The sequence below is a fragment of the Rhyacophila brunnea genome, unplaced genomic scaffold (assembly GCF_057557595.1).
Source record: "Rhyacophila brunnea isolate RB1 unplaced genomic scaffold, BYU_Rbru_1.0 scaffold_3, whole genome shotgun sequence".
Lineage (NCBI taxonomy): Eukaryota > Metazoa > Arthropoda > Insecta > Trichoptera > Rhyacophilidae > Rhyacophila > Rhyacophila brunnea.
This window is the reverse complement of record NW_028232965.1, coordinates 25,010,734-25,027,221: the sequence shown is the minus strand read 5'-3', so window position 1 is coordinate 25,027,221 and position 16,488 is coordinate 25,010,734. Positions and strand designations below refer to the sequence as shown.

The 16,488-nt window shown below is 33.6% G+C and overlaps 1 protein-coding gene across 3 annotated transcripts in view; it reads right to left on the bottom strand.

The window, feature by feature from the left end:
* Positions 1-16,488, bottom strand: part of Nuak (Nuak family kinase 1) — a 97,465-nt gene that overhangs the window by 19,388 nt on the left and 61,589 nt on the right. For 2 of the 3 annotated variants that reach the window (XM_085952917.1, XM_085952918.1), the window contains exons 2-19: positions 11,849-11,951; positions 9,555-9,754; positions 7,880-7,988; positions 7,665-7,773; positions 7,069-7,188; positions 6,654-6,786; positions 6,407-6,485; positions 6,159-6,300; positions 5,974-6,070; positions 5,715-5,850; positions 5,102-5,384; positions 3,978-4,130; positions 2,327-2,594; positions 1,664-1,777; positions 1,422-1,570; positions 1,123-1,283; positions 813-991; positions 372-573 (exon numbers count right to left, since the gene is read on the bottom strand). In XM_085952917.1, coding sequence (XP_085809043.1) covers positions 372-573; positions 813-991; positions 1,123-1,283; positions 1,422-1,570; positions 1,664-1,777; positions 2,327-2,594; positions 3,978-4,130; positions 5,102-5,384; positions 5,715-5,850; positions 5,974-6,070; positions 6,159-6,300; positions 6,407-6,485; positions 6,654-6,786; positions 7,069-7,188; positions 7,665-7,773; positions 7,880-7,988; positions 9,555-9,754; positions 11,849-11,943 — 2,729 coding nt within the window. In that variant the 5' untranslated portion in view covers positions 11,944-11,951. The remainder of the gene's footprint in view (positions 1-371; positions 574-812; positions 992-1,122; positions 1,284-1,421; positions 1,571-1,663; positions 1,778-2,326; positions 2,595-3,977; positions 4,131-5,101; positions 5,385-5,714; positions 5,851-5,973; positions 6,071-6,158; positions 6,301-6,406; positions 6,486-6,653; positions 6,787-7,068; positions 7,189-7,664; positions 7,774-7,879; positions 7,989-9,554; positions 9,755-11,848; positions 11,952-16,488) is intronic. The other variant, XM_085952919.1, reaches the window with a different exon arrangement.

The window sequence follows — 16,488 nt, the reverse complement described above, 5'->3', positions numbered from 1 at the left end:
GCTTTGTGATTTTCCTCCCTTTTCTATGTGATTAGTTGCCAAAATTAAGTTTACTTATACTTAATAAAAATGTGATAGGTTACGTTACTTTTGTTTGGTATTATTTAGTTTATGTGAAAACTATTTTCTAAATGTTTGAATATTTTTTGTTTGTGTGAATTTTGACTAGCGGAATGTGCGATTAATTCCTACCGTTTTATTCTCTCATAGGACATCATCGGAATGATGCACAGGATCATATTTTCTTTGTAAATACAAAACAATTTTGATTGCTTCAACATTAGTCCATTGCAGGAATAATAAAATTTGTATACAGTTTGATAATTTCATTAGCACAGCAATTGGCATTCACTTTGATTGAAAGGTGTTACCTGGAAGTGGGAACGAATTTGTTCCTAACGTCATCCACACGGTGTTGGACCTCGGTGCGGAAGGTCCTGACGGGACTCTCCCGGGTGAGGGAGCGGTGAAGGGAGTGCGGAGGGCTGGTGGGGGGAGAACCCAAGTTGTTGAGGCTGATGGAGCCCGATGCCGTCCGACCACTGCTGCCGTAAGGCACGGGTGGTTTCCCTCCTACAACAAACATTTTAATATTCACACTACAGTTTCATACATAGATATTTTACATCATACTCTTTAGTGTGACTATTTCCATACATCGCTATCGGTACATGTCATGGATTATTGAGAAACAACTAGCCGATGCCGATGCATGACCTATATAAATAATTCAACAATTGTAAAATCAATAAATAAACATTGTGTACTGGATAATTTCTAATAAAAAAAACATAGTGAGTGAAGTTACGCACCCATACAGATGCGATGGACTTTCTTTCCATTAGAATCGTCACCAATGGCATTCGAAATGATTTCCCGAGCTGCCCTGAGTTGAGTCTGTCGATCTCCAGGTGAACCATTTTCAATTCCTTCCAAAGATCCATAATCACCCTTCGCTTGATTAATTAATGCCATCGACTGTTGCAGACTCCTGAAATGAACAATTTCATTGAGCACAGACAGTGATATACATATTAAATATACCTTGGCAATAATTATGGTTATGTAAAATCATGTCCCTTCTGACACTATAATTAAATACATTCGAAAAGCTTCTCTTACCTTCTGGCATCTTCCAATGACAAACTGCTTTGCAATGTTTCACGTTTGGATGATGGCTCCTTCAACGACTCACTCTTGATGAGTGGTTTCGTGACTTTATTATTAATTTCAGGAACGGCTGCAGGTTTCTCTGCCACTGGCCTGATCGCATTCTCTTTCATCTGGTCAAAATATAATTAATTTATTAACTATTGAAGTTGATCATTTTTGTCATTGGTTGATCTAGTTCACAGTACAGTACAGTATGCAAGTCTGGTAAAGTAGAATACTGGTATGTAATCATTACAGATAATCTGTACCTGTGGAGAAGGTTCAACACCGATACTCTGCAATCTCACATTGACGGGATCTTTTGTTTCATTTTCTTTGGGCGGGTGTTCAGAGTCCACGCTATGCATTTTTTTATCAACGAGAGTTTTAGGAACGGGCGGTTGACCGGTTGAGTTTCCTGCAAATGATATAAAAAGTATATGAAAAATAATGCAAAATAATCAATTATGGAAAATTCACTTTTATAATATGAGAATAAAAAATAACTAACCTAGTGGGGCTTTGACGGTAGGTTTTTTGGTTTCTGATGTAGTGCTAGGGACATTGGATGAAGTGAGAGACGCCCTTCTCTCGAATTGCTCTTTGAAACTTCCCACACTAACTCCTAAAACAACAATATACGGCACTGATACTATGTATAAATTAATATTTATGATACTTATTATATTATACAAAAAATATAATTTAACATAATATAACAACAGGACAAAATCAAAGAATTTTGTCCATAGACAAAGAAATTCAAATGAACGTTTGTCAGGAACTTTAAAACGGTTTTAGTATTGTTAGATTAGTTGGTAACGTTGACAACTTTTCATAAATAACGATGGTTCATTGTATAAAAATCGTCTTTTAGTCTAATGCAAGAAGTTTCTATGTCGGTGTGAACATGGCAAATATATCTCAGAATAGTGAGTAGTCCGAGGGTGATGTTTTGTTAAATCTGCAATAAAATAAAACTTGCAAAATGACTCGCAACTAATTTAATTATTAAGTTTTAAAAAACAGCATCACTTTCATATCTTTGGCTCGATTTGAATGAAATATTCATTATACTTATTTTAAATTTCAATATATATATAAATATTGTATATAGGTACAAGATGATAATCATAATCTATTTAGGAGTAAAGTGATGGAGGGCATGTGTTACCTGGGACGATGACTCTCTTGGGTTTGGCAGTGGGCGGGCTTTGCATTGTGGCTTCCACAGGAGGCGGGGGAGGGGAGGGTTGAATGGTGAGATTGTTTAATTTTTCAGCCGTGTCCAATATCCTGGATTTTCTCCTCTCAGTCGGCTGTTTCAGACCCGGCGCTTGATTGTTGACACTGACACCGCTCTCTTGGGGGCTTTTGTTTTCAGAATTCTTCAACGGAGAAGTTGTGTCTCTGTCAATGGATTTTCGGGGAGGAGATTTCTCCTATCGAGGCAAAATAAAACAAGGATTTTAAACACTATTATGCATGATAGAATATACCTATATCCGTTAATGGCGTGAATATGTTAGCAGCGTACAAATAACTGCCCTGAGAATTGATGTTTTTAAACTTATCAACATATCCACGCCATACCTAATTAATTTTAAAATCACATAAAAATAAAAACACCTAAATATCTAAAGATAAGCTAAGTTTTATAAACCTGTAAACGATCATGAAATAAAAAAACAGTTAATTTTGTTGGTTGTTTTATTAATTTTTATTTTCTGTACTATTTCCAAAGTTTTTTTATTTATTCCAAGACAGGTGTTGATTTTAAAATGTCTTAATAAATTGTGGAAATAGTATATAGGTATGTACAAAAATAAACTAAATTAATAAAACTAAGTGTTTACATAGTTTGTTATTTTATAATATCAAGTGTTTCCACCAAAGTGATAAAAACCAATTAATTAAATGCAATAAAGAATTTTACAGAAAAATAAGTAGATAGTTAATAGAAAAGTTAACTCTGAATTTATTATCAGTGGTATCGGTAGGAACCTAACAAAAAGTTAGTATGTAAATAGAGTTGTAATATTGAGATTGGTTTTATGCCACATTTCTATATTATCTAATAATGAATAATATGAATATTGCTTTGCTGCAGTTGTCTATGAATTATTGACATAAATTGTTTCTACAGCAGTGATCTACGGATGATTGATTATAGCTAAAAGGGATAGATATTTTTAGAGGATTAAAATTAACTGTGCTTAAAATAACAAAATACACGGTGATACGATGTCATGCTTAGGCCATCCTCCCACGGCGCAACTTATGTCCGTCGGAACTGAAACTAAAATTCCAGCCAGTATCTAGCTAATGTATTTCAATGGCGGCTCGCTGACGGCGAGACTGGAATCTCTCAGCTTCAAAACGGTCGCGAAGAGATGCGACATGCTAGTCGCGCGGTCTCCGAAGTTTCCAGTCACCGTAAAACAGTGGTACCAACATCATTAGATTTCGGTGAAAAATCATATTTTCTTACCAAAATTGGTTGAATTATAATTGGAAAATCAAAATAACCTTATGTAAACGCTGCAGCGCGCGTGTTGTCAGTTTTTGTACAACACGGTTGATAGTTGAGTTTGACAGTTTGAGGTTATGTGATTATTATTTCAACTGGGTTTCAGTAGCGCCGTGTGCGAAGCATCACATTGGTCAGTTTATGAGTTCCTTCATAAACCAGTTCCATCAGATTTCAGTTGCGCCGTGGGAGGATGGCCTTAGGGAACAATCGGGACATGCACAAAAATGATGACGAGAAATGAAAGCTTATTGCTAAAGCGATAAATGAATACATCAAAAATAATATGGTTTACCTTCACTACCGTACTCTTATTCTCGTTTGTTTTTAAAATATTTGGGTTCAGTTTCTTTTTCACAGTCACTGTAGGTTTAGAGAGAAGGTTCTTTTCCTTGAGCGCGGGGTCTTTAGATTTGACGTCCTTCCTGACGGTGACGGCTACCTGTACCTGTACGGCAATATGTGAAAAGGGCGAATAGCATGAAAGCGAAGTGACATACAAACAAAAACCATACCAAAAAATCAAACATGTAAAACAACGCTAAAAATCCGATTCATCTAGAATGATCATACAACTCAGGTGGAAAATAATAAATTACGGTTGAACCTTGCTCTCAAAAAGTGTTCTATAGTGGAAATCAGATTTACCCAAAGATATTGCATATGGAATATTGAGCTTTCTGTGGTCTCCCTATTAACTTAACTGCCATTTTTCTATGAGTCGCTTTTTCTCTTTTCACAGTTTATATAAAATTTAGTAGATTAGGAATCCTTTTTTGATTCAATTTCATATATTTATACTATACAAGAAGGTTTTCATCAACATCTCTGGATTTACCAAATTAACAGAGATAGAATTAGCCTGGAGAAGTTTTGTTAGAATATTAGATTCTGAATTTTCATCTTAGTCCTATACCTACTTATTGAGGAAGATCGGGTCAGGATAATTTTGAGCGTGGATCACGATGGCAATTTTTCATAAATTGAAAACAAGTCATTCCTTGGAGCATTAACACATAAAATCACTATCAAATGAAAAAGTATATAGAGAGCTTTATGACATTTTACAAGGAATGGTTGTAAACCATTCGTCTAACTAATTGACTCCTTGCACTGGATCAAACATGCGTTGAAAAACACAACATGCATTTTGTTTGATCGTGAACACGTGACCTACAGCTTCAGAGACAATCGTTTTACCAACTCAGCTACTGTGACCATGGGTGCTAAATACATTGTGTTATACATTCAGGTAAACACTATTATTTACATAATTCTACCCAGGTACACACGACACTTATACAACATTCTTTGAGGGAAGGTTTCATTTATGACTATCGAATGTTGCCTATATTTTCTAATATAAACTATGATAAAAAGCAAATTTTCGTACATAGATAAAAGAAAATCATGACTTACTGGAGGTGTTTTGTTGGCTAAAGGTGGTGACACTCGGTTGACGACAGCGGGCGTCTCATTGCTAGGAAGAACCGAATGGTTTTCGGTGACATTTGCTGAAGGAGCTTCATTGACTGCCCGGTGAGGTTTGGCAGAAGCAGTATCTTGTAAAACTTCAGCACCGGGAGATCTCTTTTGATTGTCCATAGAAATGTCTCTGGTTACAGGTGAAGCCTGAATACTATTTGTGGTAGGGGTGGCAGTCTCGTTTGAATCATTTTGTGCAGGAGGTTTGGAACTTGACCTGTACAAAATAACAAATAACTTAACTATCAAATCATTTTGAATAGGTACATTGCCGTATTTACGAATAATTTTGATGAATCATTTAAATTTTCTAAACGAAAACAGTAGAACCTCGATTATCCAGACTAATTGGAGATGAAGGTAGACAAATATTCAAAAATCTGGATAAGGAAATTAATACTGCAACAACTACAAGACTACTAATAAAATATTTTTAGGTATTCTGTTTGACATAATAATATAATTCTGAAACTTAAATGAAAACATACTAGAAAAATAATTAGAATAAAGAGATTATCATCACAGAAAGAATAGAAATACTAATTACCGTACGGATCTTTCCTTCTTTCTTTGACTAGGAGCATTATCCATGGAGACGGTGGTTTCTAATTTTCGTTTGGGCTGATCTGCCGCACTGACAATAGTTCTGGTTGGCGACGGTTTGATAGCATCAGTGCCACCCTCTACACAAGAGAAAAGAAGCAATCAAACTATGCATTGCATTTTAAATTCGATAATAACAACCCATATAACAAAAATATATTGGGTGGGGCTGTTAGACACATAATAAAGGTGAATAAAAGTACCTGCAACCATTTCTAAAATTCGGCGCTCAGCTGAGTTATCAATACTGGCCATAGACATTGATCGTGTCGGCGATGTGTCCACACCTGCATTATTAACCTATAAACCAAATACAAAAATATTCAAAGCATTGCATTAGATTCGCCGTTGATTTTTTGTAAATACTGTACTTAGCGATTAGACATACCTCATCCGTAACAACTAATTTGTCACTTCCATGAGCGGGGGGTGGTGCCAATGATAGAAGCAAATCAAGTCGCACAGGAGTTTCATTGGCTAATGATTCGGCAAGTTCTAGGCAAGAAACGTCTGATCCTTTGTTAACCCACCTGAAAATATCCGTCAACACCTTAAATAGTGTAATGTATATTAACTAGTATTAATGTTCATAATATACATAATGAAGTAAGTGACATATTTTACATAGATACTCACGGATGATCACAAATGTGGGGAATATCTGCTCTTTCAATTGGATCTACAGTGAGCATATCTCTGATGAGTGGTGACGCAGCTGAAAACAAATGTTAACTCAATATTACTATATAAATATTTAAGTCAATAACTTCCCCGAAGAGAATCTGTTTCATGACATTCACTATCAAAAGGTGCGATAATTTTGTGAAAGTTATGGGATTATTTGTGTATGACATAATATTAATTTCATTAAAATTATACTAACATGATGGTGTCTTGGGTTCAAAGTAATCACCGGTGCTAATTTGTTTAACGAGACGTTTAAAGTTTGATCCATCAAAAGGCATTGCTCCGTAAACAAGAGTGTAAAGTAAAACTCCCAGCGACCAACAATCCACCTAAAATTTTAACAACATAATTTAATAGAGTATTTGACGATACACATAATATGCAGAAAAGGAAACCTACATTAGAATCGCAATAAAGTTAAAAACGGAAATTGTTGCATATAAGAATTTCTTAGCACACATGAGTTCAAAAGAAGCAATGTTGAAATATTTAAGGGCCCACAAGCCTTGCAAAAGTCAAATTTTGGGTATCTTTGGATGCTTAGTCTGAACAATCTGTAGACATTTATTTGTAGTACTGTAGATTTAAAAAAAAAATCGAAAACTACTTACTTCTGGACCAATGTAAGGAGTGCCTTTGACAATTTCAGGAGATGCATACAGAGGTGAACCACAAAATGTTGATAAAAGTCGTCTCTCCTCAAACACATTTGACAGTCCAAAATCAGCTATCTAATATAATAAAAAAAATTGGGTTTAGTAAAGGTTTCTAATAACTATTTATCATTATTATCTGGTTAAGTATAATAAGCTAGAATAGCAGCCAAAGTTATTGATTTTTTTACCAGATGAAGCCTTCTGCGATTTCCCTATAAAAATGGCTGAAGAAATTCCAGTTTGACATAAGTGCTATTTTTATATGCATAAAAATAAAAATTATCTCAATTGTTTCAGAGTTTATATGAAAATCAGATGTTCCATGGGTCTTCACTTTCATATATTTCTACCACATTTCTATACAAGAAGGTTATATTCAACATCTTTGTTTTGAGCGAATGGCGAAAACCAACACTCGTAAAAAGTCCATTAAGATATTATATTCGAAATTGCGTGTCAGAAATTGTAAAAAGAAGTACGTAACAATAATTGTTATTATTACTATAAAATTTAGTGAAATAGAAAGATAGTGAAAAATGTTTTAAAATCACCTTTGCACTCCCATGTTCATCCAAAAGTACATTTTCTAACTTGAGATCTCTGTGGCAAATTTTGTGTTTATGACAATAATAGCATGCTGTCGCTATTTGTCGAAATAATCTGAAAATAAATAAATTCATTTAAACACCCGATTAATGTAAAATAAATACATACGTAATTAAATACAAAATTGAATTGAGATTTGAAAGCCACTCATTCAACTCACCTTCTAGCTTCGTCTTCTTTCAAAACTTTTTGTTGACTAAGATAATCGTATAATTCTCCACCAGCACAATACTCCATAACCAAAATCATTTTTTCACTATTTTCAAAAACTGAAAAGAAAAAAGTTATTATCAGAGGTCGGGGAACAGAGTTAATTAACCTAAATGGGTTAAAAATGAAAATTTTGGGGGCAGCGAAGGCTCAAAAAGTACAATAAAGCATGTAAATAGATATTCACCATAGGGCATCCCTAGAAATGGAGAAATGGGTAAGTCCATTCTACCATCCCCACGGTTGGTGCCTGGTTTGTAGTCTCCTTTGAAGAGAAATGAGTTTAAGCTGATACTGAGTTTAAAACAGGTTACACAATGTGTAAAACATTTTATGGCCTCATGGGAAGAAGCGATTCGCATCTCTGTGATGAATGTGATGTTTTGGAGGAAATCGTACATATAATATGAACGACACAGAGTACCTACAGCTGCGAATTGCGAATATCTTTGAGAATGTCAACGAATTGAAAGGTGCCCTGGCAGGGGAGGGGGATAAGACGGAAGAGCTTGGCAAAATTGTAAAGTTGTTTAACAGAATTGGAGTGAGGACCTGATCGGCGGATCCCCTTCTAGAAGAGAAGAGGCGAATGACAGCGAGTCGTAGTCAAAGCCTCGGTAAAATCATTAAAAAAATCGTTTGGATCTCCGGAGATAGCATCTAAGCTACCTACTCTGATATTTACGAGAAGCTCTGATAATAATGTTATAATATTATGAAAAATGAAACAATACTATTTTTCCAATACGAGGTGGAGATGTATTCAATAAAATCTGCTTCAGTTCTTCAGTATTTTTTTTTCATTATGGGTGGCATTTTTAGTAATTTTATAGTAGAATGTTTATCACATTTGAATGGTCAAAGACATGGCTTATAATCAGTATATTTAGAATTATCTTCAAATTTGTAAATCTTGCCCATTTTTTGAATAATAAAATGCCCAATTCTTGTCAAATTTGGGATCACAAAGATTATAAAATATATTTTTTATCGTAAATATGTCACTATATATAATGTTAACATTAATTTTACTAATGGTTTTGTAAATGCGTTTAAAAATTAATAAAAATAAAAAATATTAACACCACTCCACATGGATGTACCGAAATATGACTATATTCTAAAATATTAGAGCGAGAGGTTTAAAAGAATACTATTTTATGTAATAAAAATACTTTATGCAGTCATCAAATGTTTAAAATAAATATAAAGGATAATAATGCTTCCAATTTTTGAAATACGCCATTTCTTTTGGCATTCCCCAGTAGTAAACTATAATTGAAGTAGGGAGTAAAATGATGTTAACGCGCGTTTCAAAATTATATAAATAGATTATCTACAACGTTTAAGGAATGTCCAGGGTTATGCTCTGAAAATAGCAAAAAACCTCCATTTTAACCTACGCTGAGCATGTGAGCCGTTAAGGGTTTTTTTGTTGTCAGTTGAGTGTGAAGTTTGGGGAGAGGGGAGGGGAAATAAAAAATAGCTTTTAATACTAATATTTTTTTGGATAAAACCCAAAAAAATCCCCTCTGGTTTTGAAGCTACCAATAAATTCAATAGGCATAAATAGCAAAACAATTTTGATCATATAGTAACTCTACAATATAGGTAAGTACACTAACCTTCATATATATGTACAATGTTAGGATGTCTGACTGATGACATGATCTGCACTTCTCTTCTTATCCTTACTAAGTCGGCTTCTGTTTCTATTTTGCATTTCTTAATTGTTTTGATGGCAACTTCTTGACCGGTCTTTTTATTTATTCCAAGTTGCACTTTACCGTATGTGCCTTGTCCAAGTTTCCTTATTATGTCAAATCTGAAAATTTTTACAATAGTATTGACAGTGAAAAAAAAATATTTTAGTAAATTATGAGGAAAATTATTCTTACAAAAATCAGCCAATTGGAAAATTACTTCACGCCAGTTATAATTTCAAATGTAATACGAAAATCATTAGATAATATTAGAATCGTTTTCAAAGTGTCAAACAGTTCAAATAGGTATTCGTATATATGCGACCAGGTCAATCAAAGTATAACAAATAAATGACACCAGGACATCAATCACCTTTGTTTACCAGATGCCGATAGAATTGGCATGTACGTGTTTCTAACACATTTTCATGGCTACAAATAAAGTAGGTGCTATTGTTGAACCTATATTTTTTGTCTCAGTTGAAAACTGTTTCATGCTATGAACCTATCATCGTAGCAATCAGTTCCCATCGGGTTCAAGGCTCGAAGCACTTCCCCGATTTGTATTATTGATGGTTGGTTTCTAGCTAATAGTGATTATATTTACAGAATCGTATATTTTAAAAATCCGTTTTAATTCCTTTTTAAAATGACGTTAGTAACTATTGGTTTCAAAACCACAATATTCTAAAACAAAACGGTTTAATACAAAAAAAAATATATGAAAATTTGACTATATGAGAGTGATGATCAACCTTTCTTCGCAGGAGCGTAAAACTAAATATAAAAAAAAACTTTTGGGGGCCGTAATAATATTATATTATAATATACATAATATTGTTTGCATAATTTTCCAAGCCAATGATTTCACAAAACAATAAAATTTTATATATTCTTAAGCAAATGACATCTGTTACTCGTACAAAAATGCTACGAAACCTCTCCGTGAGGCGGCCAAGATCCACACCAAATTGTAAGTTCCTGACCACTGCCATAGGCATCAGTTGTTCTAGAGCAGGCCTGGTCTAACTTTTTGGATGAAGGGCCACATTAGGAATATAAAATGAAAAAAATACAATTTTTAGAGATACCTAAATTATTTATTATCATGAAAAAGGAATTTCAACATAAAATAATTACAAGATAAAAATAACTTTTTATTTACAACGTTTTTAAATTTTCTGTTGAATCATATAAACTTGACTTGACTAGCTTAAACGATCAAAAAAATCTGTACTTGATAGAAATACTGAATAATGAAATGTCATTTCATATTGATTTCCATAGGAACGCACGTATATATTATTTAATATAATAATTTAGTTGCTAGGACCCCCTAGCAACCAATAGTGGTATCGAAATAACTTTTCATACAGAACAGAATTAACTAAAAATGAATTCAATCTTACTTAAAGATGGCTAAAAGTATTAAAAAAATGCATTGTCATCGTGTTCTGGTATAGGTATTCTAAAATTTTCAAATGTCTAGCTAGTCAGGAAGTTAGTTAATAATCGATTGCAAGATTTGTACCGGACAAATAACCACCGGACAAATAAGAATACGACCTAAGAAAAACGTTGTAATAAAATAAATGATTCTCTAATAGCCAACAATTTAATGAGAAGAATGAAACTGTTTTACATTTTTCAACATTTCCTTATAAGCGGGTCCTACCAAAATACTTGGCGGAACACATGCGACTCGCGGGCCGTAGTTTGCTCAGACCTGCTCTAGAGCCTAGGGTGTTCAAATTTAACCCAAACTATTCTATTGGTATATTTTTTAAACTTGAAAAGATTTATTTTAATTGATTATAACCAGATGTAATGTTCTTTATTTCCTCCACAAATGTATCTAAAACTAATTCTATAGTTTTGAAATATGCATGGTATAAGATTTTAGATAGATTTTAGTAAAATCCGAAAACAGCTGTGACTTTTAGCTATATATTGGAAGAAGTTACATGACTTATAAAATAATCTTAAAAGAGTACTATTTATAAGATAGGTATATAAAATAATATTACTACTATGGATCAGTTCGCTTGAAGCATGGTTGGGAGATAGATACGCGATATCGCTAAGGCAGCGAAAACAAGAACGAATCGCCCCAACAAGAGATCTAATAGAAGCAGTATATTTTTAAATTATAAATGAGGCATATTTTATGTATTATATTATATAAACCACGAGAAAACAATATCAAATAAAATTACCTTTGTTTAAGTCTCAGTCTATGGTCATGAAGACGAACATCTCCGGTGTTCTCTATGCCGTCCATGATGCTACGTTTTGGTTCGCCTACCACCATCTTGCCGGCTGTAAAGAAGAAGAACACATACTTAAATATAATTAAATACCAACAAAAGTAATGGGAGAATTTATTTATAATTAAATTTATGTGACTGAACTTTTCAACATAATCGTTAACAAACTGATAAATAAGTAATATAGATTATATTATATTATACAGGTTGTTTAATAATTAGTCTATAGCTATTTCTCATGATCAAGACTACCTACTCATAGTCTTACCACTACGACAAAGAAATAACTATTGACTAATAAAACAACCCGTAGAATTTATAATTTAGAACATAGGGTATGTACCTACGTATGTGATGCACCTAATTAGAATTTGATATAATTTATATTACATATCATTTTGTAAAATGAATTTCTATAAAGTGAATGATAGCTCAATTAATGAACAATACTTACAAGATAAAAACTCTTTAAATTCACGTTTTTAAATCTTGGACAAACAAGAAAAAATTTATACTGGATACACAAGAAAAAATCTTTACCGGACAAACAAGAATACAAACTAATAATTACAAGATAAAAAGAACTTTTTATATACCACGTTTTTTAATTTTCTGTTGACTCATATAAACTTGACAATTCTATGTATTAATAAATACTTTTTATTGTACTTGATAGAAATACTGAATAAATATTATAGAATACTGAAATGTCATTTTGACATTGCATATTGATTTCCATAGTAACGCACGTATATATTAATAATTTAGTTGCTAGGACACCCTTAGCAACCAATAATAGTGAGTAGTAAATATTACTTTTAACGATTTTTTTTAAAATGAATTCAATTCTGCTTAAAGATGGCCAAAAGTATTAAAATAATGTCATTGTCGTCGTGTTCTGATATATTCTAAAAGTTTCAAATGTCCTGCTAGTCGGGAAGTTAGTTAACAATCTGCAATCGTCCAATACAAATCTTGGACAAACAAGAAAAAATCTGTACCGGACAAACAAGAATACGAGCTAATAAAAACATGGTAATAAAAAGTAGTGTCAGAGTGTCCAACTTGAATGTACAAAATCCTCTCCAAAATAAGATTATCACTGAATTATTAATGTGATCACACAGACTAGAATCAAATTGAATTTCTCCAGTATGGGTGGAACTTTCTTAGGTTTTCCGATAAATTTTCCCAAAAATAACATTTAACTTTAAGTTAAGACAAATAATACCCAGGACGTAAGATTTGTTGCTTATAATATGACGTGCCTATTGTACATTATATTCCCCACAGCTCTTGCCTACGAAAAGCAAAATTTTACCCAACATTTTTGTTACGAGCGCATATAACGAAAAGAGAATTTTTTCCACATTTCATAAATTGATATTTTACGCCGGTTACCATGACATTGAGAATTTTCCTATTGAACTAAAATGTCGTATCAATCACCTTGCTTAGTATTTTTCGAGCCACATACACTAAACGTACGCATTCCATTGATTACTTCATTCATATCGTCAAGCCCTTGTGGAATCAATATAAGAACGGTCATAATTTTTAATTTGAAAAATGGCGGTTATTTTGATTTGGACTAGGGTTGGGCGCCAGGCCAACTACCTAAATATGAAAAACAACATTATTTCGAAGAGATCCAAGGTAGCGACATTCCACGGACGAGATAACTATCCAAGTCAAATATTCGTGAGTCAACCGATACTATAATTTTATTTTACCAGCATCGGCCACGTAGCGTAGGTGTATAGTGACGCATGTAATGCACATGTTTTCTGTGAATGTCTCAACCACCCGCCTTACTAATTTTTCACTCTCCGTTTCTAAGGTGTGCTCAGTTTTATGATGCCAACTCAAATTGATTAATCAGAAGCTGCAGATCTGAGCATCGTCATTCGAATCTACGAAATTATGTACAATTGTGTTTCCGTAATATTGTTAACACTACTAAATAATAATAAAAATATAATTCCATTACAAGGAGAGCGTAATAAACGTTATAGAAAACCTCGTCCTAGATTCAATTTTAGTTGCACATAATACCTAATTGTAAGCTGAAAAGTACAAAGTACCTATTCGATATTCTTAATCTGGATTTCAACCCAAGATCCAGCATGCCATTAACGCGTCTTGTGCAAGCATCTCTCTTGCTGGAGTGATAAATACCGAGAGCTCATCACCACAAAATCCATAGAAATGATCTAACCTGAAGGTTTACAAACTTCTTCAGTTCACGGCGCCCATAGTAGGTAAAAGATCATTCAGAGCGTTCTGATTATTTTTTAGCTGTTATCCCCAATACCAGAGTAATTCATTATGTAAAAACACTGATGGCAAGTATCATTTTTAGGTAAAACGGCTTGCGACAAACATACTTGGATGAAGTTCACCAGGACTACACCAACGTTTTCCCCCACCATCCGACACATCTCTACACACGTTATGCAGGCGTATATAATGGTGTATGCATCCTGTGATGCATCCTTCAAGGTTATGCTGAGTGTGCCAGGAGTAACTTCCCAAGACATTATACGTCGTGAACCAGTGTGCGTGATTCCTATTCTAATATAATATAATATTACGGTCAATCACCGATAAGAAAAGACTTTTTAAAGAAGTTTGCTGCCTTTGGAAGAGGAGTTCTATCGCTCCTGTCAGGCTAGCAACTCTTCGAGTGTACCGGCCCATGAATCCGAGACCCGGAGGTGTCAATATTGTGACACCGTCAACTCCCACCACCAGAGCACTGAGTAGGACAGAAACTCAGCGGTATGCTGCTTTCGGGTCTAGGACGATTTGGCACCGGACAACTGGACGCCACGGAATTCGAAAATAAATAGACGTTAGGTACTTAAAGGCACTTTAAAAAAATACTTATTTAATATCATTATTTATATTTAAATGCTTATATTATGATTTAATAGTTGGTGAGAATGTAAATATGCAGACGTAAATAATGATTTAATCGTGCATATGTTTAAGCTCCAACGAAATAGAGTTTTTTTATTTTATATAAAGCCTTAGGCATGGTAATTCTCAATCCGCAATAAAGAATACATTATGTTGAATTAAAACTACTGAGTAGTAGATAGAAACTGATTAAAATACTTCGTCTACGTTCTGTATACGTGTCTACGACAGTGCGGCGTCTAATTGTCCGGAGTCCAGTTGTCCCATCCCCCTGCTTTCGGCTTATAGACAGTGCTAATAACACCTTTTTATTGTACGTTCTTTAAAACTGTTGTTTCCCCGAAAGTATTTACTGATTAGTTACCAGTATATTATACTTTACCATTAATTATTATTATACTTAGGTACATTTTTACAAATAAATAAATAATATAACACTAACTTAACATACCTGCTCATAAAGAAAAAACAGTGAATATTCAACATAACGAAACAAAAAGTGACTACCAATATCAATACATATCGGTAAACATTTTTTTTCCTACATTTATATATTATTATAGTTCGAAAATATTACTTTCATAGTGTATCAAACTTATAACGAGAAAAGGATTAAATTTGATGGTGTAATTTCCCCTTTTCCAATTTCTATTGTTAAACATTTTCACGAAATGGGATTTCCCCCAAAATCGGAAAATACTGGTATATTTCACAGCTCCCTGGAAGAAGTTTCACTGCACGCACCTTAGATGAGAAACATTGTAATAGACTAGGCGGCTGAGGTCAATTACATATTATAAGCAGGGAATGTATTGGCATAGTGACGTATTGCAACGTGAAAACTAATAATTTACTTACAACCTTACAACAGATTTTACAAAATAAGTGAAGGATGTATGACATCGTATTCGACGTAATTATAAGCCAATCAGAGCATTAAAATGTATATAAAAAATAAAAGAAAAAATAAAAAATAAAAACCAAGAAGTCATACTATACCTACTCACCTACCGTGGGACTTTTTGTATGGTTGACCTCCGATGAAATAATAATAGAGAAATACCTATATTGATTATTTTAATTTTAAATTTAAACCCAATAAAAATATTGTCGGGGTTGCCTCGCGACTTTGACTCGCGACTCGTAGGAATAACGTATTTATTATAATATGTGCAAATTGTGAAAAGTTGATTTCGAATTTGGAACATAATTTGACATTGGTAGGGACGTTTGAACCGAGTCAATAATCTGTTTGCGAGACAACAATGCGTGTCTGGCAAAAAGAGGTTGCGATACTAAATTTCAAAACGAATCCCAAATAATAATAATATTGCAAACATTTTTCTTTGTCCTTGACTCGGATTCGGAAGTCGGAAAAGCTCGCACCGGAAGTACATGCAGGAGATACTATAGAGATAATTTAAAGCTACAAAGACAACACAAGAAAAATACAGTTAATACATATCAAAGAGTTTGGACTATTACTAAAGGGAGTGTTATGAACATTTTCTATTAACATTCTACGAAAGCGAAATGAAATATATTCAACAAAAACGGTCAATCGGGATAATATTTGTGACGGGACCATGATCTTTAGACGATAGATCGAGGAAAACGATAAATCAGGGAACGGTTAATGCGGGATTATTTAACATTGTTCTTACGGA